At 37.8% G+C, this 25,461-nt stretch overlaps 2 protein-coding genes across 2 annotated transcripts; both read right to left on the reverse strand.

The window, feature by feature from the left end:
• Positions 1 to 7,476: 7,476 nt before the first annotated feature.
• Positions 7,477 to 8,709, reverse strand: LOC133734549 (putative F-box protein At4g17565). Its single transcript, XM_062162179.1, has one exon. The coding sequence runs from the start codon at positions 8,707 to 8,709 to the stop codon at positions 7,477 to 7,479; it is 1,233 nt and encodes a 410-aa protein (XP_062018163.1).
• A 4,224-nt stretch (positions 8,710 to 12,933) lies between these two features.
• Positions 12,934 to 25,147, reverse strand: LOC133734558 (DNA repair protein RAD5A-like). The gene is made up of 15 exons (XM_062162185.1): positions 25,126 to 25,147; positions 24,844 to 25,040; positions 24,563 to 24,778; positions 22,942 to 23,775; positions 16,269 to 16,420; positions 16,111 to 16,195; positions 15,745 to 16,014; positions 15,450 to 15,596; positions 15,190 to 15,345; positions 15,013 to 15,080; positions 14,447 to 14,569; positions 14,251 to 14,350; positions 14,047 to 14,159; positions 13,495 to 13,773; positions 12,934 to 13,375 (listed from the first exon to the last, which is right to left on the reverse strand). The coding sequence occupies exons 1-15, from the start codon at positions 25,145 to 25,147 to the stop codon at positions 13,168 to 13,170; spliced, it is 2,970 nt and encodes a 989-aa protein (XP_062018169.1). The 3' UTR covers positions 12,934 to 13,167.
• Positions 25,148 to 25,461: the final 314 nt, after the last annotated feature.

The raw sequence follows: 25,461 nt of genomic DNA on the forward strand, positions 1-25,461 counted from the left end.
TTAAACATCCTATAGTAAGACGTGTTTTTTTTTAGTACAAGTCTAGTAATAAAATTGTGTGGCCGGGGCGTAAAACGAACTATATCATTCTATGCTTGCTGGGGTGTGACAATTTTAAAGGGAGAACTAATTAACCGAGATACAAGATTGGATATTAATTAATAGAATGTTAAGCATTCATTTGACAAAATATAACTGAAATTTTATTGGAATTTTTGACGATGGTTGGCGCATTCAAGAGAATATCTGGAGCATGAGGAAACCAATCTAAATTTACATCATTCTAAAACGAGAAGCTAGCCAATCTATGAACAACAACATTAGAAGACCTAGCAGCATACGAGTAAAAATCATACTTGGGCCATTAGTCAATCCAACCTAAATATCATCCAGAACACTAGCTACCTAAGCAAGATAAATCCGGAGAAGCATCATTAATTGCTTGCACAGCAGGGTGGCTGCATTCTCTAACTACAAAGCCTTGATGAAATCCATACAAGCTCCGATGTCGTTAAGCATTGAAATGTTCACATCCGAATTTAGAACATTAGATAACTCATGGAGGTCTATCTTAATTTTAACCAAACTTGAAATGCAGGGGAAAAAAATAACGATTTATCTTTTAACCATCCGAATTTATATATATATGTTGTTATTTTCGCATTGAGATTATGCTTGCGTTGCTCGGTATTTATGTCCAACAATTTATTTTAATTGTGATTGTTTGTGGGTTTCGACTTTCAATCACCATTTGTCTATTGACCTGTGTAATATTTTAGGTTTTTGCATGAAGATGTAAAAAATAAAATAAAATAAAAAATACCCAAATCAAAATATTATCACAGATATAATCTTAAGTAAACATAATTATTTTTGAAGTGGCGTCCCAATTTAGACACTTCTTAATTGAACAAAAGAAAATTGAAGAAACCCCCTCTTTCTTTCCTTTTTTTTTTTTTTTGGTGAATCGAAACCCTCTTCCACTTTTTAGTTACTATTTTCTCATTTTCACTTTTCTTTGTGCCTGACACTTGCTATAAAGCCCCTCAACAGCACAATCCCTAGAGAAAGCGTTACTCTTCTCCTAGGTCTCTTCCTCTCAAGCGGGAAAAAAAGAAAGAAGATCCATCAGCAAGAAGGTAACAGTAGGATTTTCTGCTCATTACTAGCTACTGCTCCTTTATTTTCTGATCTTTGTTTCGAGTCTCACTTTGACGTACTCAGTCCGTATATAGGCTAGCTTTTACTTTGCTTTCGTTTTAATTTCGGCTCTTCGATTTTCCTATTGGAGAAATTGGCTTGTAGATTCGGTTGATTTTGTGTTTTTGAGAGAGTTGGGAGTCACATTTACAGTTTTTATAGTCTATGTTGGCTACATGTTTGTTTAAATGTCCAGTGAAGTATGGGTCAAGGAAATTGGATGAAGCTCGGGCTTGTAGAGCCATGGTTTGGTGCTTTTGGCTTGGTGGTAAAGGGAGTCATGTCTTAACCAGCATTGATGTCTATGGAGTGGTCAGAATATGTAGGTTGTTGATAGCTAGTTGATTAATTTATACAGAGATAGAGGCTTTGATTTCAGCATTGATGTCTATGGAGTGGTCAGAATATGTAGGTTATTGCTAGCTAGTTGATTAATTTGTACAGAGATAGAGGCTTTGATTTCAGCATTGATGTAATTTGTATAGAGTTGTCAGCATTGATGTAATTCGATATATCTACTGCCTTTGATTTCACATGTGTATGCTTCATTGTGTGGCAATGTATTCTCAGGTGTGGAACATGGCAAACGGGAAGAAGGGGAAGGGGAAGAAGAAAATGTCAAAGGGGAAGGCGAAACAATTCTGGGTTGCTTTTAACTATCACCTGACCCGTGTTGTTTTGCTTTGCAAAGTGTTGCTGCTCAATTGATAATATATAGATGAGAATTACATCATCTGTTGAATTCAAGTTGATTTTTTTTTTTTTTTTTTTTTTTTTGAACAAGGGCCGGTGCGGCTGCCCTCAAGCCTTCATAAATGAAACCGACGAATACAAGGGGGGGGGGGGTTTGAATTCAAGTTGATTTGCTTTGGAAAGTATTGCTGCTCAATTGATAATATATAGATGAGCATTACATCTCTTGAATTGTTTCCTCAGTGCAGTGATTGCAATGTGTTTTTCAAGCGTGAGAAGCAGTTGCTACAACACATCGCCTCTCACAAGGACAAGGATGATGCGCCAAAAAACTTGTTGTGAAATTTTAATTAAAACTCGCAAGCGCACGAATCGTCGTTAGTATAGTGTGCAAGTACGAGGTCGTTCCAACTGAGGATTGATAATCAATTTAAACCCTAACTCAATTAATTAATCCAAACACAAAATCACATAAACAATCAAGCAAAGGAAGATATTGATTTTTGGGTTTTCGACTAAACAAATAATGTGAAAATTAAAGAAAGAAACAAACAAATAATGATAAAACCTAGGGTTTCGGAATCAACCACTAACAATCTTATTTATGTTTCAATGCAATTAACAGATTCTTTTGTTTCTCTAGATGATAATTCCCGTATCTAAGTCCTTCTCAGGTACTCTAGACCATAGTTTTCCTTAAGTGTATGATGCTTTCCCTCTCGGGTAAAGATCTTATATCCTAACTATGCAGTTTATCCTTCTCAGGTATAAATTTAACATGCAAGACTCATTATGCTTTAGAAAACAAGGGAATCAAGCAAACCATTAGTCTTTCTCAAGTAATAATGTAATTTACCACACTTAATCACAAGAAGCTAATCAAATTATATTACATCTCTGCTTCAAATTTGTCTTCCAATTACTATATGAAAAGCCCTAAGGTGATCAATCAAAGAACTTAAACATAAAGCATCAATTCAAATAGTGATTAAGCATTCATCATAAAGAAACTACAAATCCATCAATAAAACATCAAAGTACATAAACAATTATGATAGGGCATCATCATAAACCTAGAAAAAGTTTAACAAAAGATAACTAAATAAAACATAGAAAGAACATAAAAAGAATGGAAGGGAAAAGATGGGGAAGATGGATGAGTCGTCTCTGCTCCTTAGGCGTCTACATTGTGCTCCCGAGACTCTTCTTCTCATGTAAATTCGTGCTCCCTTATATAGGGAAAATTTCTGCTCATCTTTGGCTTCATGTTTTCTTGTAAAACTTGGATTTAGATTCATTTCTTCATTTGGAATGGGAAAACCTTGAAATATCTCTTGTAGAAGTAGGAATAGGTTTATCATTTAATCCTCATCTGAATTAACTTCCTTGAAACATTAGGATTGACGATCTTGTGGCGTGAAACTTGAGTTCTCCATGAATGGTTGTAAATTCCCGAGCAGATTTCCTGTCCGACCTATCTTCACTCAAATAATCATAACTTTCTCCAGGAGTATCGAAATCGAGATCAGTAAAATTCTACAGAAAGTAGACATCCGTAGCTTTCCATGAATATAAGGCTCATTGTCTGATTCGATCTGAGTAACTCCTAGTAATTCGAGGAAGTTGGATGTTCTGCACAGACAGATTCTGGGACCTGGGCGTCTTTTAATCCTAGTTAGCTCATTTTAACTTCTTTTCTTCTCTTTATGAGACAAACCTACAAAAACACTATAACAACATAAATGACTCGAAATAAGGAGGACTAAGCATAAATACTAAGATTAAGAGGCAAAGAAATATAGGAAAATATGAGCACATCAATGATGAGGAGGCCAGTGTGAAAATGATAATTGGTATATTGATGATCATTACAATTTAGAATATTACAAGATATATAGGAAATCAACCTACGTTCTATGGTATGGAATAATCTAGATCCTAAGTATTATCACAAAAATAAATTACAACGATTGACAAAATGTGAAGGGAAACAATTAGCATTTACACCTAAATCTTCCATATCATGAGAGATTCTCAACACTCCCCCTCAAGTTGGAGAGTGAATGTCATGAAGTCCTAACTTGGAAACTAAAGATTCAAAACTATCTCTTCCCAGTGCCTTTGTGAAAATGTCTGCGATTTGTAGAGAAGAAGGAACATATCTAGTAGAAATCAATCCGGCTTGTAGCTTCTCTCGAACCACATGACAATCAATCTCTATATGTTTGGTTCTTTCATGAAAAACCGGGTTGGCGGCAATATGTAATGCAGCTTGGTTGTCACAATACAAAGAAGTAGGTTTATCATGAATGATATGAAAATCTTGTAAAATGTACCTCAACCAAGTTAATTCTCGACAAGTCATAGCCATAGCACCGTACTTGGCTTCTGCTGATCGATGAACACGCCACATTACTTTGCTTCTTAGATTTCCAAGAAATCAATGAATTATCAAGGAAAACAGAATATCCAGTTGTTGACTTTCTTGTTGTTGGACAACTTGCCCAATCTGAGTCACAATTAGCTTTTAAAGCCAAATCATTTTCTGATGGAAAGAAGATGCATCTCCCCGGAGTACCGATTTATACGATGATCCAACGGTCAGATCCTCACTGATCGCCCTTAGGTTCGTCCTCTCAAAATTATACGAAGATCCAACGGTTGGATCGTCCCGGATCGCCCTTAGAATCATCCTCACAAAATTATATGACGATCCAACGGTCAGATCCTCACGGATTGCCCTTAGGATCTTCCTCTCAAAATTATGTGAAGATCCAACTGTTGGATCGTCTCAGATCGCCTTTAGAATCATCCTCACAAAATTATACGACGATCCAACGGTTGAATCCTCACGGATCTCCTTTTGAATCGTCTTTTCACAATTATATGAAGATCCAACTGTCGGATCCTCATGGGGAATAAGAAAAATTATAAAAATGCCCTGGTTGAAAAAAAAAAAAGAAAAAAAGAAGAAGAAGAGGAACCCGCATGGGTAATGGGAAACCCCGCCCCCGCCCCCGCACTTGTGATGGGGAACCCCGCCCCCACCCCCGCTTGACAAATGCGGGGAAAACCCGCGGGTACCCCGCCCCCGCCCCCCGTGTGCCCATTCCTACATACCTATTGCTTAATTGGCACCAGTACTAAAATTGGAAGCCAACATGCTATCATCATGTAAAGTTAGACTAGCAATTCAAATGAAACATAGTATAGCTGTAAGGTATTGAAAATTGCCTTTTAGGTGATGGCAGCTTAATTTCAATTGAATGTGGTACATGTGCACTTGTGCAGATAGGTGATAGATCCATTTCCACTGCCAATAATAGCTTATCTTTCTAAAAGATTGCAAGTCTATGCTGAAAGTTCACCATTCTCATCAGGGTTCTCTCTCCAATTCCACGTAGGAAGCCCATTGGCAGCAACTGCCTTTTCGAGTCAAACAGAAAATTTCTATAAAAGCATCCAGCAACCAACTCAAAAAACAGCTCTCAAGATCATCCAGCACATACATACCAAAATTCAAATTGCAGCAAAAGACAGGCTAGACTAGAGGAAGCACACCCAACAATATTAAAAAAGAATTAATGGTACTTATTCCTTCCATGGGTTCAAATGAATTAAGACCTGTAAAAGTTTCCAAACATCCTTAGCAAATTAAGAATGTTCAAAATTTCTTTGTTGACTATGTGGCCCGTATGGCCCATATTGTCTCAATTAATTATATTTAACTAAAAGATTTTTACGTAGGGCGGACGTATTACGTAAAGCTAACCAAATTGCACTGATATTGTCCCAACTTATATTACATAAACACAAGAACCAAAATGCATGCTAATTAACTAGTTCATATTAACAGAAGATAAGACACATACCTGATCGATGTAGGGAGGAGTCGAATATCATTTGTGCAAGTCTTAGTCTTCTGCAGGTCTTTAAGTCCGAGTAATCTCTAAATGGGGCGAGTGATTGTAGAACTCATTGTCTAGAAAATGCAGAGACCACAACTTATATAAAGGTTGATATAATATTAAGATTCTTCCCATAAAAGTAATCTTATTACTAAGGTAATTACTCCTCTATATTATGTACTGATATACATTACCTTACATTCAAGTATATTAAGTCTCCTTAATCAGTATTTGTGTGTGTATTGTAATGTATAGCTCTAACGCTTCCTTAGGAGCATGGACGTCTGATCATCTTTCCCAAGAAGCCGAAGCTAGGGTGACCAAAGGGTTCTAAGAACAAATTCAAGAGTGTCAAGCTGGATGAGGTTGAGGTGGTGCCTCGTCCTCAAATGAAAGGCAGAAAGAGAGAGAGATTTCTGAAGAAGCTTGATGAGGAAACTACTATGGGGACCACTGCTGTTGAGGAGGTCAAATCTGTATTGATAGAGGGAGTCTGCTTCAGATATTTCTGAAGTGGAGACACCTAAAACTTCATTGATTAATATGGATGTAGGGTTGATGCTATGGTGGATGTGGCAGTCACTGGTGAGCTTTCTACTTCCTTTGAGTATGCTTTTTATCCCGGTTGAGGAGGTGATTATCTCAACTGAGTAATTTACTTGAGTGGGGAATATCGACAAGGGAGAAGCTGCTTTTGGTTAATTTACTTGTTTTTGGGTAGCCTCGTTTTTGGTTTTTGCATTTATTCCAAAAGGATAGGTGTGCTAGGGGTGTGTATAGGGGTGTACTTTTTTTGTGTACTGTAATTCTTGCTGAATTTCATACTAAATGATCTTTTCAACTCAAAAAAAAAAAAAAAAAAAAAATATATATATATATATATATATATATATATCTAAGCAATCCGAGTCATGTCATTCTTAAGTCCTTAAATTGTTATTATAATTACTTCAAATAGATAATGATGTGTCCACGAAATTGCAAGAACGAGCAACTGCGAGTCTGGGACCATCTACTAAACACCCACGCAAATGTTTGCAAATAGTCCACTCTATTGGATAGTGAAAACTCTACATTAGTGAAGTGACAAGAAAATTATCAGTGAGTTGCTTATTCCCAATATTGTCTCAACACCTGATGATTATTTAAGAACTAGATCACATTTATATTTAGCGCCTTCTTCCTCAAATTATGTGTGTGTGTGTGTATAATGTATTCCTAATCTAAAAATAGAAAAATTGTTGATGCTTCTTTGTTTTCCAAAAGTGGGATGGTAGGCATTGGGATTGTTGGTGGAAACAATACGGGGAGTAGCGTAGCTTAGCTTTCATCGATGTTTTGGTTACTTGAGTGAGTTTCATTTCTAGCTTATTTTCTTGCGCTTATACTCACTTATGTTACAGGGCCAATGTATACAAATGACAAATGAGAAGATAATTTTCCAAAGAACATAAAACTGAGAAAATAAAAAGAAAAAAAAAAGGAAGAAGAAAAAAGAAGAAAATGAGAGCTAGAGTTCTATTTCTTCTTGGTTATGGTCTTAATCTTACATGTATGAAAAAAAAAAAATACAAAATAAAGATACCTAATTTTCTAATTTTCTAATCCAACCAAAGGAATATTACTTTGCCTTGATCGAAGTGGCAAATTAAGAAGGAATAGAAAAAAGAGTTGCTCACATTTGAAACGTTGGCACAACCCATATTGGTAATCGATCAGTCTTCTTTAACAAGATGGAAAGATGTGAAGACATTTTATCTTGAACATTATACACACCAACATGAAGACTTTTATCTTCCAAGTTATACACGCCAAAATCATGAGGTCCACATTCCTCCACTTTCATTCTTATCCTAACATAATCATGGTTGAAATATATGCAATTTGGCTGACATCCTGGAAAATGTGAAGCAACTACGGATATTGAAGAGTTGTCCCCCAAAAAGATTGCAACATCGCCTAAGGTCTTTTTCTTTTTCCACCAAAACTTATCGAAATCTAATTCATATACTTCGAATTTCGATGTTTCACGTGTGCCAGGTTTGTGAGTAATGTATCTTTGAACCATCAACAATTTTCCCTGAGTTGAATCCACGAGATACGTCATGGTGTTTACATATCGACGATCTTGTCTAACAGCTGGTGCCACACGTTCTACATCAGAGCAGAAATTCTGTCTCTTTTTCTTTTTCGTTTTAGAGTTGTTCCCAGTGGCAATATCGAAAGACAAAAGCTGGCTAGGTTGACCACGAACAGCATAGCACGTCTCTTGAACAATAGCAACATCATAAAATGGGAACCACCTTTGATCAATGAAAGTCCATTTTGTGTCTTGACCGAGTCTAATAAAAGCCAATAGGCATCTGTGCTCATATATGACAGCAACAATGCAATCATTTGTGTTTAATACTGGATCAGCTGAAATTGTAGCCCTGAACGCATAATGTTCAAACTCTCTCTTCCAGAGGTCCTTTTCGTTTTCGGGAAATTCCGTGGTTATTGGAGGAAGGTGAATGATAGAATTTTCTTTCTTTCTCGTGCCTTTAACCCTAAAGAAGGGATTTATTAAGGCTACTGCAAAATTATTCCTTATAGCTATCAACCATCCTTTGGAAGACCCACAAAATCGCACATTTGGCATCTCTAATTGCAAATCAAGGACCTTATTATTGATGAAGTTGTATACATTCCAAGTATTCTTGCCCTTTTTGGTAGAACTAGAGATTAACAGCATCGGAGGACGATTATAACGTAACATCATCTTAGCCTTGACGGTGCTCTCCTTTGCAACGTAATTCCATGACCAACAAACAAGACTGAAATGCAAGTAATCCGACACCAACTCCAACCTCTCTAAAATTGAATCCAATATGCCGTCGGGCAATTCTGCCCAATCTGAGATAGACATACCTCTTAGTAGTATATGTTGAGATCTATAAAATCTTATTAGGGATCGATGTGTAAGATATAGAACTTGTCTTCGTATAGAAGTGTATTTATAGGGGAATAAGATAATTTCTTACTCCCACATAGAGTGGCATGGGGAATACTCAATGGATTAGGGAAACTTGTTTCCAATAAGAATTAGGGAACCATTTCCTCGTTTCTTTAGGGAGTCCCATATCCTAATATATTTGGAAATCATACAAGCAACTTCTTTTCAATACCATAATACAAAAAATTCTAATCAATTATATTTTGACTGTGACTCTGAATAAGGATCTGAGTCTTTCTACATGTACCCAGCAAATTTCTATGTTGACCCAGCAAATCAATTTTGCATAAAAAGACAATTATATCTTCATACGAAATGACAATAATAGTCATGGTAAATAAACATAATAACAAATTCTTCTGTACCCAACAATTCTTTTAAAGGTCTTCAATGAAAAGAAAGAAGGGTTTTTGTCCATTTACCCCATTTCTAGGGATTTTTTTCCCACTAACCCCATTGAGTTTTTTTAATTCTCTCTTACCCAATACACTCTAAGGGAGTCTTCCCTAATACCCCATTAAGATTTTTTTTTTGTTTTTAATTTTTTTTTAATACCATTTTACCCTTCACCCCTTATTTACTTAGAGAGAGAGAGAGAGAGAGAGAGAGAGAGAGAGAGAGAGAGAGAGAGAGAGAGAAACTATAGGAAACTTCGCCGGAGCCCGTCACCGGCCGCCGGAATCCGGTCACCGGTCGCCGGATTCCGGCCAACTTTCGCCGGAATCCGGTCACCGGCTGCCGCCCACCGGAATTTGTTGAAAATCTCACCGGAAAGTTTTTTTGCCCCCAATAGACGTCTATTGCCCTCCAATAGACGACTATCAGCCATGTATTGCCCCCCAATAGACGACTATCAGCTATGTATTGCCCCCCAGTAGACGTCTATTGCCCCCTAATAGACGTTTAGATTACCAAAATGGGAACTAATCTCCCTAAATTTAGACAAATAAAACTTTGATTACAGAAAAAAAACGAGGAGATTACATCAATTCAAAACGTCTATTGCCCCCCAGTAGACGTCTATTGCCCCCCAATAGACTTTTATTGGACGTCTATAGACATCTGTTGCCCCTTAATAAAAATGCAGTAGGTGACCTAGTTTTGTTGGATATGGAGATTCACCTCCTAGGTTACTTGTATTGACTTTTATCGTTCATTGGTACCATGACTAGAAGGACATTCTAAGCCTCCAGGGACTCGGACCAAAAAAAAAAAAAAAACCAAAGGCCTGAAGGACAAAATTGGCCGGTTCCAGGACAAGTGTTCCTTGCTAATTGTACTGCTCCGCCTCCACCGCCTTCAAGCTCCAGTCTCTGTCCTCCTCCTCCATCCTCTTCACCTTCAGCTCCAACGACTTGTAACACACAAGAGACACATACAACACACACACTCAGATCTCCAAGACCATTGAAACGAAGAAGTCTCACAGTCATATCTCAATCCAAAGAGGGATGTCGAGTTTTTACACCATCGAAACGTCGTGACGGCGGACCTCGAGCCTGAGCTCCTCGACTCGGAGCCTGTGAAGCTCGTCGACCATAAACGGCAGGCCATCGTCACCGCTTTGTTAGGCGTCGTTTTGCAGTGAAACGACAAAGCGGCGTTTGAGGTCGTCGATTGGATCTGCACCATCACCGATGTATCACCTCTGTCGACGTCATCGTCGGCCTCGTCTCGCCGCCGGCCATCTAGACCAGAGACCGGAGCTGAAGGCCGTGCGCTGGCGTGAGAGAGAGAGAGAGAGAGAGAGAGAGAGGAGGCAGAAGAAATCGCTGGTGAGGGAGGAGAGAGAGAGAGAAAGAGATAGGAAGGAGGGGTATTTGTAATTCATTAATTACATCGAGGGTAAAATTGTCATTTTATCTTAAATTGTGATAGTGGGAATATAATTTTGTTGTTGGGGTAAGTGGGATAGTTTTAGTCTATTTTGGTGCTTTGGGTCAAGGACCTAAGAAAGAAAACGAATGGTTTCAGCAAAAACCTGAATCCCCCAATTTTAAAGTGAGGCATGTCTCTCTGTGAGGATTTTACAGCTTACTAACGGCTTGGGGACGACGGTTGCCACCCCGATGTTGCCGGCTTCTGGAAATCACGTGGCATTCTTATGGTAGACACTGGTGGTTCTCCTTGATGAAAAGACACTCCCAGATTTGCTGGGTCTGAAATCACGCGGTACTCTTATGTCTAATCATGTTCAGAACCCCCAAAAAAAGAAGTTGGAAAGTTGGCCATAAGTGGATCTCTCCAGATTTCTTATTTAAGAAGTATTTGAGCACCAGCACGGGCATCATCTGATTCAATCATATTCAAGCTTCTTTAGGGCCAAAGACCTCCCATTAGTTTATTCACATAACAATGTTTGAAGTGAGTTGGTGGACTTTTCGGATAGGTGGCATATTTCAATTTCCAATTGTGCCTTATTTTATCGTCAAAAATGTCAGTTTTCAACAAAAGTAGATTCTGGACGCTGCATGACATTTGTGTCCCAAGACACCATGCATGCGAAAGCACTCGACTCTTTGATCAAAATGCATTTTTCTCAACCTTTTGATGTTTTTGTGCTTCACTACATCATAGTTGATGGAGAGTTTTGAGAATATCATAAAACTGGACAATTTTGATGTCATAATCATATTGGTTTTGAAAAAAAAAAATCAGGAGGATAACAAGTAGGTGAACCATTACACAAGCAAAAGTCTCCTTGCACAGAAAATTGTGATAATTAAAGGGGGTAAAATTTGCACACCACTCTTTACAATCTGCACACCCTTCTTAATTTTTTAATATTTTCTGATCTCCTTTTGTATTTGTTTCCCATATTACCCTTGTTCTCCAACATTTTTCTTCGGTCTCTCTCTCTCTCTCTCTCTCTCTCTCTCTCTCGTCCTCCTACAGGCGAACCGATTCCATCTTCGCCGTCCGGCCACGACACGACGGCGGACCACCATCAATCGAAGCGTCTCTTCATCGTCGACCTCTTAGTGGTCTCGGATCATCTAGGCATTGGCTGTAGAAAGAGAATCGAAGGCCCGAAGTTCATGATTCTCTGACTGTTTTTGGGCAAGTTCCGGCAACTCCGGCGTCCGGCCACCCCACGGCGGCGCACCAGTGCCGTTCTCTTCGTCTCGATGTCGTCGTCACACTTCTTGTGGTAGTTCGTTCAATCATCGACTGTGGAGGAAGAATCGACGACGAGAAGTTTTTGGAGCTCCGACGGTCATCATCGAATTCCAGCCACCGATGACTTGCATGTGGTATGAAAATCGATCCCCTCGTCATGCTCTCACGTTAGTCTACTTAGCTTTTCAATTCGATCGATTTTGACTGATTTTGGTTTTGGGGTTGCTTTGGCCCCGTCGCTGTCTTCGATGCCGGCAAGTTTTCCAGCGATCTTCTGGGCTGTTCGAGGTATGAACCTTCTTCTACTCGTTGTGCTCTACACGCTGGTATGATTGGTTTTCAGTTTTGATGGATGGGTGTTTTGATTGTTTTGGCCGTCGTCGAAGTTCACTGTGCTTGGCGATCAGTCTGTGTCACTGTGCTTCGAATGCTTTGGCCCCCTCTCTGATTGCTGCAGAAGCTTTGGCTCTGCAACTGGTATGTTCTCTCTCTGATTGAGAGGATGAGATGCAGCTTTGAGTTGGTTGGAGAAGAAGGGTAATATGGGAAACAAATACAAGAGGAGATCAGAAAATATTAAAAAATTAAGAAGGGTGTGCAGAATGTAAAGAGGGGTGTGCAAATTTCACCCCCCTAATTAAAAAGGAAACACCGATGAGTAGTTAACTCAAAAGATTTACATTACACCAGTTAACTTTCAGTAGTACCATAATATTACATTACCCGCTTTCAAGTGAAATTCGACCAACACGTACAGGACTTTGAGGTGACAGCCATGCTACAGCGATATTAACCTTGGACATTTGATTACTTTAGCTTCTAGAACTGTATTGTCGAAATCATCAGAAAGATTTGGTACTTGGTACTTTTGTGGCAAATCATGAAAAGATGAAAACACACCAAGCAAAAAGATGAAAACAGATAGAGAAGGATATACCACTAGTTGATACATACACTTTATACCTCCTTGATCATCCATAATGCCAAAACTTATCAATTATAGAGTAACTTCACAGGTATCATAATTCATGTCAGGACCATTCAACTTTTGAAGTTTAATAAACAACGAGGTTATTGGTTCCTTCATATGGTGAAACTAGAGTACATACAAGGCCTGCATGTGTTCCAAGATAGTCTTCTTGTACAAAGAGCATACATTGACTTTAATTTCTAAAAAGAGATTAGTTAATCTTCAGCATTTTCATGCACTCACAAACCAAAGTATTTCTCAAAAAGCTTAATAAGTGGTCATTAGTACCGAGAAAGAGGTATCTGCAGGAGGTCCAGAAAGGCTGTCCACTGGCTGAAGACAATGCTCTTTGAGCCTGACGAACGAAGACATTCAAGTTCACGCAAAAGAATAACTATTTTGGATGATTCCACCCAGTTTTTCTCAATATCAACATGGAACCGACTCTCAGTTGGTGCTGTAATAAGATCTTGCTTACTTAGACTCTTCCTATAATGAGAAAACTGTTACATTTCAAGCCTATGATAGTAAAATTGATTATAAGAAAGGTAAACAAAGAAAATTAAAATAAATTTCCTTGTTTACTAAAAGGCATTATTTTGATATACCTGCAAACCGGGCATAAGCCAGAAGTTGAATTCCGCCAACTTGCCAAGAGACATTCTCGGCATAAGCAATGAGCATAAGGTGTCAATACTGCATCTTCAAATGCTTCAAGACATATGGGACACTCTTCCTGTTCCCCCTTGCGCATTTCTTCAACAACTTCCTGAACATAAGCCCGTGAAGGCACATCTTTGGCTTCCCCTTCCACAGAATTCTGGCTGCCTTTTAGAAAACGTCTTGCAAGCTTATTCAGATCTGAATATTCTTGTGTATCACCTCGACTGAACAAATCAAAGAAACCTAAATATTAGTTTTAAGAACTTCAAGGGAAATTTTCACCTCTACATCTACTTTTCATTGGAAGTCATTTAACATTGATCTGTTCATGTATTAAAAAATTGCAACCAAAAACATATCAATAAAAAGTAAAGAAAAAAATACAAGGCAAACAAAGAATTTTGGCCAATTCAAACCACAAGGCTAGGGGAAGGATTGATATCGAACTAAGCTGCTCAGGTTAACTTCAGTCCATTGGATAAAGGATTAAAGCACACCTCATCACAAGAAATGGGTGATCACAACATTGGCGAAGGCGTAAAAGTAATTCCAATATGGATGCATAATTATGAAGAACCCGTCCTTGCTCAACAAATTGATCAAATTTCACCTGAAAAGTTGAAATACTTGATAACTACAAATGCAAGATACAGTAAATCAAAGCAAATACGAAAGGTCCGGTCAAGGGGATGAAAGAATACCTTTGATCTTTTAAACAAGGCCTCATAAAAGTCTTTTTCAGCTTCTGTGAGTTCACAGTAAACCACCTGAATATCAGCAGGAGGAAGGACTAAAATAGGCCTGAAACGAACAGTAAACCTTAGGATCCCAAAAGGAAAAGAATAAAAATATATAAAAGAATTGAATTGAGTGGCATATCCTGAATTAACATCTCACCTGCCTTCACGATCAGTGCTAAACTTGGTTCTCCTTAACATAATCGTCTTTAAGATAGATTGAACCAGCTTTAATCCTCTCTCATCACCCTCCTCAAAGGGTTTCTGGATGAGTTTATTCCACCTACGTTTAATGAAAATCAAATAAACAACACTGTAGTTTGAGACTGCTCAACTTATGGGGAAAGTCAGACATAAAGTAAAATTTTCTCCACAAATAATTTTGAGATTCTGTAAGTCCCAGTTTACACTGGTTTTATATTTTTAAAAAAATAAAAATAAAAAAAGAGGAAAAATTCTCCTTCCAAACAATATAATGCATTTTTTGTAAATTCTGATAGGTCATGATTCCTTCTCAACATGAAGGATTAAGGTTTGAATTACATAACTTCTACAAGTAAGATCATTTCAGCAGCATATGATATCGCATCCTATCGTAGACTAACGAGATTTATACAGTAAAGCAAAAGTTACAAAATATAATATATAAATAAACGTGTAGAGAATACTCTAGATTATACAACATATATATTTATGTTCCATGTGGAAAAGGAAAACAGAGCTTACCAAGCCCAATTCGCCCAAGGTTCTACCCTCAAAAACCGGAGTAGGCTATAAATGTCCTCCAGATTGTTCTAATAACAACAAAGTTAATGTCAGGAGATGTGGCACAGATTTAACCTCCAAACGCTAACAAAAATTTCAATCTCAAATACTTACATAAATCTCTAAGAAATAATTTACCTGTATGGGGGTGCCAGTAAGACACCATCGGCGACCAGCAACTAAAGCAGCAGCAGCAATAGAGATTTGGCTTTTAGAGGATTTTATGGTGTGCGCTTCATCAAGAACCACTCTAAACCAACTAACTGAGTAAAGTCCCACATTGTCCTTAGAATTCTAGATGCAGAGAGGCAAGAAGAAAGAAAATGATGCACAAATTCAGCTTCTATACACAAGTGCAGAACTCATAAACAATTACAAATAGGATTTGTTTACATTACCTCTGTAGAAAATTCTGATGCTAAAACGCCATATGTAGTTATCACAACATCGCTTTGGGCTAAAAGAGTCGCATCCTTTGGTCTACTCTGTCCATAATGAACATATACTGATACAGATCCAGGTTGCACATGAGATTCAATCTCTGCCTGAAAACACACTCAAATCGTTCAAAGTAACTCTCAAATGGAGAAAAAATCTTATCAGAGTGCACATGACATTCTGATATTAACAGAACTACCACCCAATAGAAAGTGTGCAGAATACAAAAAATATTCAGGCAATGGATTTAATTACCTTCCACTGGCCAAGAAGGGTCATAGGACATACAATCAAACTGCCCCCAGATGTAAGCGTGTTTTTTTGCTTCATCAACTTATGAAATCCTGAAAACTTTGTGACCGACTTTGGGAGTTTTGATGAATGGTCTGACGTGTCACTGGCTTCAATATCTTCACCGGAGGACCGGCTCATAGGTTGACTAACCGATGATCCATGTCCTGAATGAGCAACAAGGAGTGCTATTGTCATTATCGTCTTCCCCAAGCCCATAGCATCAGCTAGGATCTTCAATTGCATGAGAAAGGCAGTGTATTTAACAAAACATATAAGAATAGTACGGGAAAAAAAATTATAATAAGGGCAAGCAAACTAGAGACATACTCCTCCTCTGGCCATTTGAAGTGCGCTTGGAAATTCTGTTGTTGCGTCTCCAGAAAATGCATTCAAATATATAATACAATCCCTCCTATAATAAAACACCTTCAATGAATACTAAATTATAAACTAGCATTGGAAATAAGGTTGATAGCCCAACATACTTGTCTGCAAGACGATATGCCTCCCAACAAGGGTGAAGAGTCATTGCTCCCTCATCCATGCATTTTCCCTTTTCTAGTTGGATCATCCAATGAAGAGCCTGCTTTTGGTACGGACGAAGTTCACACAGAAGTGCAGCAGGAGGATCCATTTCCTGAAATACAATACTTCTTGGTTATTTGTCTGAGTAAGACAAAAAGAGAAAAAGAGAAAACCCTAATCCCAATTGCAGTGTTGGACTGAAACCAAAAAGAGAAAAAGGGCGCGAGGGAGTGAGGAGCTAGTGGAGAAATGGCGGGGGAGGTAACACGTACGAAACTGGAGCACGTGTGAATTCGCACGTGAGTACTCATTGGCCACCTTATGTGATTATGCAAGGAGAATATTCGTAAGTCGTAACCAAAGTATGAGCAACTACATTGATACGTACTCCTCACTAGTACAATAGATAAGTTTACGTTATGGCAGATAATTATAGAATGTGACTTAAACACATTACAATGGAAGATACATATGCCAACCGATGAATGGGAAGTTGTGTGAACCAAAGTTCACCATGTGCTAGAGGACGATGTGAGTCGCATTTAAGGTCGCAACCAAAAATTCAAGCCCATGACTACTTCAAATGTAGGGAGAAAGAGATGAGCATTTCATAATCCAGCCATAAATGTAAAAATTGGATGATGATACTGTATATTTACGTTAATTATTTGGAGCTAAATTTTGAAAGAGTTATATTTTAGAGACGTAGGGTATTCTTGTATTTAACAACAACAACAAAAAGACATATATGTGTGTATATTAAATCAATATATTTTTTACTTATTTTTAATTGATAGAGAGCAATTTATGCATGGTTCTTAACCCTAGAATTGGCCGGTCAACCTTACATTAGGAACCACCCAAAATAATAGTATCTGGCTGGATATCGACAAGTCATAGTCAACTAATTTGGTAAATCAACATTGTACGCAGTGTTGATCTATCAGCAAGCAAATACTTCTGTTTGGCTCCAATTTTGCTGCAGCTGGTCAACAGTCTCTTTTCTTGCGCGGGCGTGCCAGCACCGTTCGGGTGCGGTCGTCGGGGGTGTCCCTTGACCTGACTTCTTTCAAGCAATTGTGGACGAGGAGAGCACCAACCTCGTCGTGGGATTCTTTCTGCCTCGTGGTATTCTTTCTGCCTCGTGGTGAGGACTTTGCTGAAGTTTCTTCTTGTTAACACAATCGATACTCAATATTGTAGATCGAGCAGAGCGACATCACCGGGAAATGTTGAGATCTTGCTAAAGCGTGACTTTAGCTTGGTTGGGTTGCTAGGGCGTTACCCTTGCTTGGCTGGTTCTGTAACCGTTGTGGTCGCGGCACTACCGTCGGCTCCCGAGGAGACTAGGACCGAAGCACGTTGACAGAGGGTTTGGTGGCACTGAAAGTCGGCTTCTGAGAAGACTAGGACTAGGAGTGTGATCACCGCTAAGAGAAAGAGAAGGAGAGGGAGAGGAGTTGCTCTTAGAGAGGTTTGCTCTAGAGAGAACTTAGATCATCTTAGAGATGTTGTGATGTTGTGTTGTGAATGTGTGTTTTAGAATGAGAGGAGAAGGTGTTTATATAGGGAAGAAAAAGAAGAGTGAAATGATGAGTGGAAGAAAAATAATGAAAGTAGATCTAAGTTCACTTGTAAAATATGGAAAAGATAGAGAAAAGATGAAATGAAAGCAAAGCATGAAGGTGCAGCAACATGGAAGTGGTGATGATCTATTAAAGAGATTGTAGAAGAAAAATATATCCAAGGAAAAAGAGAAAAGCATCTAGCTTTCTTCATGTGGGTAGGAAACATGAACATGTGAATATTGAGCTGGTTTTAGGTCAGTTTCTGCCCCTTTATTCCTTCAATTATTTCTCCAACAAGACTTCATTATATGCCTTCGACTTCTTCATATGAAATGTTCCACTATGAGTGTAGATCATCCTGACAAATTTTCAGATTTTTATTCCATGTGGTTGGGCCGAAAATGCTGCTGGACCTCTTACAGGTCCAGTTTTCCAGTTTTGCTTCTGTAGAAAATTGGGCTGATTTTTTGAAGGCCTTCCACTCAAAAAAAGCTCTGGAACTCTTCATAATAAATGATCCTTGGGCTGTCTAGAATGGATCTGCAGAGTTTCAGCTCATTTCAAGTTCATTTGGTCAGTCTGCTGCCCCTCCTTCCTTGTTTAGCTCGGTTTCTCCTAGCCGAAGTAGGAAAATGTGCTAAAGTTGACTTTTCATGTTTCCATGCTTCCATGCTTTCATAGTAGGCTTTATTTAGCCTTTAAATATATATTTCGAACTTGTCGACAATATATAGCTTGAGCCACTGACATTGGCTCAATTTCTCCAAGACACGCCTTGTTAGGCCAAAATGCTTATTTTGGGTCCAAACAACTTCTTCACAGAAAACTGTTGCTATTATATAACTATGATGTATGTAGGTCGTAAGGTGAAACTTCAATTCTTGTTCGCCAGCTATTCATAGTTGTTTCTCCTACAACTTCTGCTTTTCCCTAAACAGTTCGTCCACTTATTGTTGTGTACACCATCTTGAAAAAGATATGTATATATAGATGTTGGATGTTATATTAGTAACGTTCAACACATACTAGCAACACAATATGCCTACGAAAATGAGAGAGTGGTCTGTATATACGAGGTTTATATGTGTTTTATTATACGAGGGTTGTTTTGTTGAATAATAGCTAGTACGTATAGATAGAGCTGTACGTGAATGATGAGAGTCGGTTGGTGATTTGGCTGGGATCACTACAAGCTCGTAATCAATTAAAATTTTGATCCCATGCATCTTAGCAAGCCACTTGCAATACTAATGGTGATGTTGCCCAATTCTTGACTGCTAACCCTGATTGCGTGAAAATTCTATCGTCTTTTATTTCAGATTGATCTTTTCCTTTGAGTAGAAGGACTCTTCCTCCATGAGGAGTTTGGAAATTAGGGATATATATTTTGTAGAGATCCAATGTTAACGATTGAGCAAGTCAACGTGAATGTCAACATTTGCTACATACTGACGCGACATCTAGCTGTTCTACATGTATTGGTGCTGGCAGGCTGACGTGGTAATGCTGTTATCACAACATGTAATAAATGTTAGGGTTTCTATTTTCCCTAACTATAAATAGACCTTGTGTATTAATTTCTAAGTGTGTGTTGCACTAATTGAAAACCTACATAAATTTGCTCAGATTGGGTGGAATTACCTGAGTTCCTAAGGGATTCAATTGTAAAGAGGTTAGAGTTACTTTCGGACTTGTTTGTCGGTCATGGTATTGGGTAGCAAAGGATAGTGAGAGCCAAAGAGCTAAGATGATGTTAAGCTGTTATCGTCCTCCATTGCTGTTGATTTCTCGTACGACTAACAAAGGCAATAATACTTGGAATGTAATTAAACAACGTCATGGGTAATAAGATCCTTGATTTGGAAGTAAAAGTACATAACCAATAATAAGTGGTTTAAGACTGATCGAATTGCAACTCTGACCTTTCCAAAATTGAATCCAGTACGTAGATGGTCAGGCAATGATGCCCAATCTGAGAAGACCAAAGAAAATGTCATTAAGAGTTCTATCCCTATTTTGACAATAGCAATAAAAATTAAAGAGCTTTTATATATATATATATATGCAACCCTAATTGTATATATAGAACAAGAATAGAGTATGGGATAATCGTATAAAATTTGATTGGAATCGATTTGTCTAAGATCAGAAAACATACCTGAACCCATAGTATATATCAAACCGGCCAGCTGCCAAAGAAATTGAACTTGTTTCCAATCCTAGGTTCTCAGACCTGGATGACTCTGCAATTAATTCCTTCCTTCAGATCTCGTATGTTTGGGTGTCTTGTTCCCTTTATTTATAGATAATATTCCTGCCTACTCCCTCAGGGATACCTAGTTGCAAAAATTGGGAATAAAAATTTGTCTCCCGTATATTATAATTAGGGAACCGATATAACCTCCTCCCGGGTTACTTCAAACATTACTGTAAGTTTCTGTACACACTAGATCGTTGTCATATGAAATTTCAAAGGATCATTTATGCATTCAAACTATTGAAAATAGTGATTATGATACTTTTGTCTCAATTCCATTAAATCATTATTAATTACTACAGAAAATTTATGATCTATGAATTTGTTCCAAATCTTTTGCCCTGATAAGCTCGTCCCTTGCTGGGACATTGAGAGCTATATATAAATACAATTCTCAATGTAGATGACACAATTATTAGTATGCTTGTCCCCCATTGGCTTTGTCAAAACACAAATAGCCATTTTTCCTTATATTCTTCTAAAAAACTAAGTACCAAATCTTTCTGATGATTTCGAAAATACAGTTCTTAGGGTTCTTAGAGCATCTTTAGCAATGCTAGCCATTTTTTAGTTAAATTTTAGCTAAAATAGCTAGAAAGTCATTTTGGCTAGCCACTTTAGAAATACGTCAGTATCAATGCTCTCTATTCTAGCTAATTTTGAATTTATATTATTTTTTAAATGATGATTAAAGAGTTTAAATGTATTTATAAATTATATAAAATAACTTAAAAGGAATATTTTAAATTATAGAGAGCCTCGTCTCGCTCTCTATATTTAGGAGCGAGATAGCTAAAAGTTATAATGAAGAGCCACTTAGGAGTCTGGTGCAGCTGTTAAAATAGATAAAAAGCTAAACATGCTCTCCAAAATAGCTAAGGAGCTAAAATAGAGAGTCTGCTAAAGATGTTCTTAAGAAATGTTCCATAGCATAGTAGCTAAGTACACGGCCCAATGTTCCATTAGCCTCAAAAAATTATGTTCCTTGTTCCTTCATGTGATCATAAAGATTGCATTTTTTGTATGCACTATAGAGTGTAGGAGTATCTTGCCAACTGCTGGTGTACCTCGTAATATTGTATTTGTATTCCGAATAATGATCTAGAGGTCAATTCAAACAAATTATAAATGTTCAATGGATGGCAGGCATCTCCGTTCTCCTTTGTAGTGGTTATCTTAAGTCTTCCCATTGAGAAGCCACAACTCTTCGGTAAATCTGTTGATGAATTATAAGATAATGTAGTGTAGAAATACAATAGCTTATGTTTAGAATTAGGGAAAAATCTTCAAATGGTACCTGAAAATCTGAAATATGGTCCAATGCACATTTTGGTACCTAAACTTTCAAAACTACCCTCGTAGTACCTAAGCTATTGCTCTGTTTCTCCATATGGTACTTCCATCCAATCTGCTGTTAACTTTGCCTATTATTTTTATTATTATTATTATTTTCTTGAGATGAATGTCATCCTATAAGAATGCCAGAATGGGCCACATAAGCAAAGTTAACTGCAAATTGGATGGAAGTACCATATGGAGAAACGGAGCAATAGTTCAGGTACCATCAGGATAGTTTTAAAAGTTAAGGTAACAAAAAATGCAATAGACAATAGTCCAGGTACTATATGAGGATTTTTCCTTTAGAATTATATGCGTTTAGGTTGGGAACTCAATGAGACTTGCTCAAAGTGTCACCACTCCAGATTCCTCTCAAGTTCCTGGTGGAGTGGTTGGAAACAAAAACAAACGCGTATAATTAAAATGAGTATAAAACATTAATACGCGTATAATTAAAAAAAATAACTAGGCCCACAAGACAAATAACTAGGCCCACAAGACTATATTGACTTTTGCACATCCCAATCTCAAAGACCACTTGAGAATGGATGTGGCTGATCTGTAACTAAGTTTTAGTAGAGAAACTTAGACAATGTTGATATGCATGTCAAAACCAGCTGATTGTTCATCAATCACACCCTCTTTTGTTTTTGATAGCATTTGGTACCAAACGCCACCAAGATTCATGATTGTTCATCCATCTCCTTCAATTTGGAATCTCAGATGAGAAATTGTTACCAAACGCCACCAACACTCACATGAACTATTCATTCTTATGTTGGTAACATTGGGAAAGTTGTCGAAAATGTTGTTATGAATAATTAGCAAAAAGTTCATTAAACTAATGGTTTTAGGAAAATTTTGAACAAAACGAAGTGTTGGCCCTTATTTTTCTTTCTTAAAAAAAAAAAAAAAAAAAAAAAGGTCTAGAAACAACTTAGCGGTTGGTACTTTGATTAGATCTAAATATGGTTTTGGATATGGACTAATTCTTTATCTTTCTTCTTATGCTTTGTGGTGTTCTTTGGAGTGATGGACTTCAATCTCCTCTAAAGGGGGACAATTGAGTATATGTCACCAAAAGAGATGCATTTGTCCAAGAGATAACCATTGAATATAAAAAACAAATGTACAGCTTCAAAATCAAACTACTACATTCAATGTTGTGTTAAGATCTATTGTGAGCTTGTAATAATTCAATGGCTTTGGGATCATTTCCAGTGAGCATAATATCGTCAACATAAATGAGCACAACAGTGAAAGAATTACCAACCACACGTGTAAATAATGAATAATCAGCCTTGGATTTCCTGTAACCAGCCTTTTGAATGGCATTGGAAAATTTTGAGAACCAATTTGGAGAAGCTTGTTTGAGACCTTACAATGACTTATTTAGTCGACATACCAAATTCTCCCCCTATCAATTGAATCCAGGTGGAGGAAGCATATAAACCTCTTCATGAAGGTCACCATGAAGGAACACATTTTGTATGTCCATTTGATGAAGACTCCAATTTCGGGAGGTAGCAATAGCAAGGAGACACTAAATGTGGTGAGCTTGGCAGTGTGTGAGAAAGTCTCACAATAATCCACCCCTTCAACTTGAGTGTAACCCTTGGCAACGAGGCGGGCCTTGTAACATTTAATGGTGCCATCTGAATTATACTTGATCTTGTACACCCATTTACAGTCAATGGGTTGCTTGCCGGGAGGAAGAGGAGTAAGTCTCCAGGTGTTGTTAGCTTCCAAAGCTTGAATTTCATATGTCATTGCTTCTTGCCATTGAGAATTTTTTATGGCCTCTGCAAAACTATTAGGTTCCACATTTCGAGTAATATTGGCAATAAAGGAACGGTGAGATGAAGAAAAACTGTGATAGGAAATGTAATTAGAAAGCGGATAACGCGTACCTTTATTAAGAAATGGCCACAAAGACGATGAATCTTCATGGGTAGGCAACACAACATGAGAACAAACATAATCTTTTAGTTTGACATTTGGTTTTCTAATGCATTCTAAGCGGCGAAGTGCAGGGACAATATCCTCATTAGGTACTGGAGGAGAAGGAGGTGAAGATGGTGATGAAGGTGAAGAGTTATCAAGTAGAGGAGATGAATGATATGGAGATGGTGATGGAGGTGTCTGATCATTGGGATAAGTCTTATGGTCAGACAAGACGTCTGGAGATAAAGAATTGTCAACTTGAGGAATAGTGTCTTCAATGGGAGAAACCCTAGATGCAGACAAGGGTTCTTGAGGGATATCATTTTCAGGAATCACATTAGGAAGCACTGCATCATGATGCTGCAGAGAAACATTAGGAGAATCTTGCTTATAAGGAAAGATATCCCCATGAAAAACAACATCCCTGCTAGTGAAAATTTTTTTGGTAGTTAGACCATAAAGTTTATATGCCTTTTGACCGAAAGGATATCCAACAAATATGCATTTATAAGCACGAGGATCAAATTTGTGTTTGGGGTGAACATTAGTGGCATATGCAAGACAACCAAAACACGAATATGAGAATATTGGGGAACACGTTGAAATATTTTTTCAAATGGAGATTTACCAGACAAAAGTGGTGTAGGTAGACGGTTGATAAGATAAATTGCTGTGAGAACACATTCCCCACAAAACTCTAATGGAAGATTAGCTTGAAAAGTAAAGCACGGGCAATCGTGATTATATGGTGATGTTTTCGTTCCACAACTCCATTTTGTTGGGGTGTGTAAACGCAAGAGTGCTGATGAATGATGCCATTAGCTTGGAAAAATGCACGCATAGATAAAAACTCACTTCCATTATCAGAACGAATGTGTTGTACCTTTTGATTGAATTGTGTCTCAGTAAAGGCAAAAAAAGATTTCAGAATATTTTGAGTTTCAGATTTGGCATGCATAAGATACAACCAGGTAGATCTGCTAAAGTTATCCACTATTGTCAAGAAATAACTTGCACCGAAATGAGATGCAATTTTGTGAGGACCCCAAATATCACAATGAATGAGAGCAAATGGTTTTGTTGTGGAAATAGTACTCAAATTGAATGAGAGACGTGTTTGCTTGGCTAATGGACAGACATCACATACTTTATCTACCCTACAAGAAACACCAAGAATTGTTTTGGCTAGCAATTGCAAGCGATTTGGAGAAGGATGACCAAGATGTCGATGCCACAAGGTGGAAGAAATGACTGCATGATTGGCAGAAGAAATATGTGAAGGTTTAGTGGCTAAATTTGGAGTGAGGTAATAGAGACCGTTATGCTCCCTACCCAAGCCGATTATCTTCTTCGTAACCAAGTCCTGCAAATGACACATGTCAGGAAAAAGCTGATGAAACATTTAAAAGATTTTGTAAGCTTGCTTACTGAAATAAGATTAACATTAAAACTTGGAGCACAAAGCACATCATTTAGACGAATATTAGAATTAAAAGAAAAATCCCCAATTGAATGAATGGGAGCATGTTCACCGTTAGGTAATTTCACAGGACGAAACGAAGGTGTAGGAACAAGATTTGATAAAGAATTAGGAATGGATGTAATATGGTCTGTTGCCCCGCTATCTGTGATCCAATGATTAAGAAAAAAAGAGGAATGTGGTAAACCTGTACCATTTGCTTGAGATGGAAAAACACCTTTACTCTTTACCAGTGCCATAATTTGTAGGCATTGTTCAACGGTAAGATTGGGAACAATTGCTTGAAGTTTATGAACGGTAGAATGAGCGGTAGTCATGATAAACAAAAGGAGAAGTTAAAAACTTCTCAAAGAAATTCCAACACTAGCTGGAAATATTTTGAAATTTAGGTCCAAGAGCGTTTTGCTCTGATACCATGTGAAAATGATAATTGGTATATTGATGATCATTACAAGAGCGTTTTCAGCATTGATGTCTATGGAGTGGTCAGAATATGTAGGTTATTGCTAGGTAGTTGATTAATTTGTATAGAGATAGAGGCTTTGATTTCAGCATTAATGTAATTT

This window comes from Rosa rugosa, chromosome 1 (genome assembly GCF_958449725.1).
Source record: "Rosa rugosa chromosome 1, drRosRugo1.1, whole genome shotgun sequence".
Taxonomy (NCBI): Eukaryota; Viridiplantae; Streptophyta; class Magnoliopsida; order Rosales; family Rosaceae; genus Rosa; species Rosa rugosa.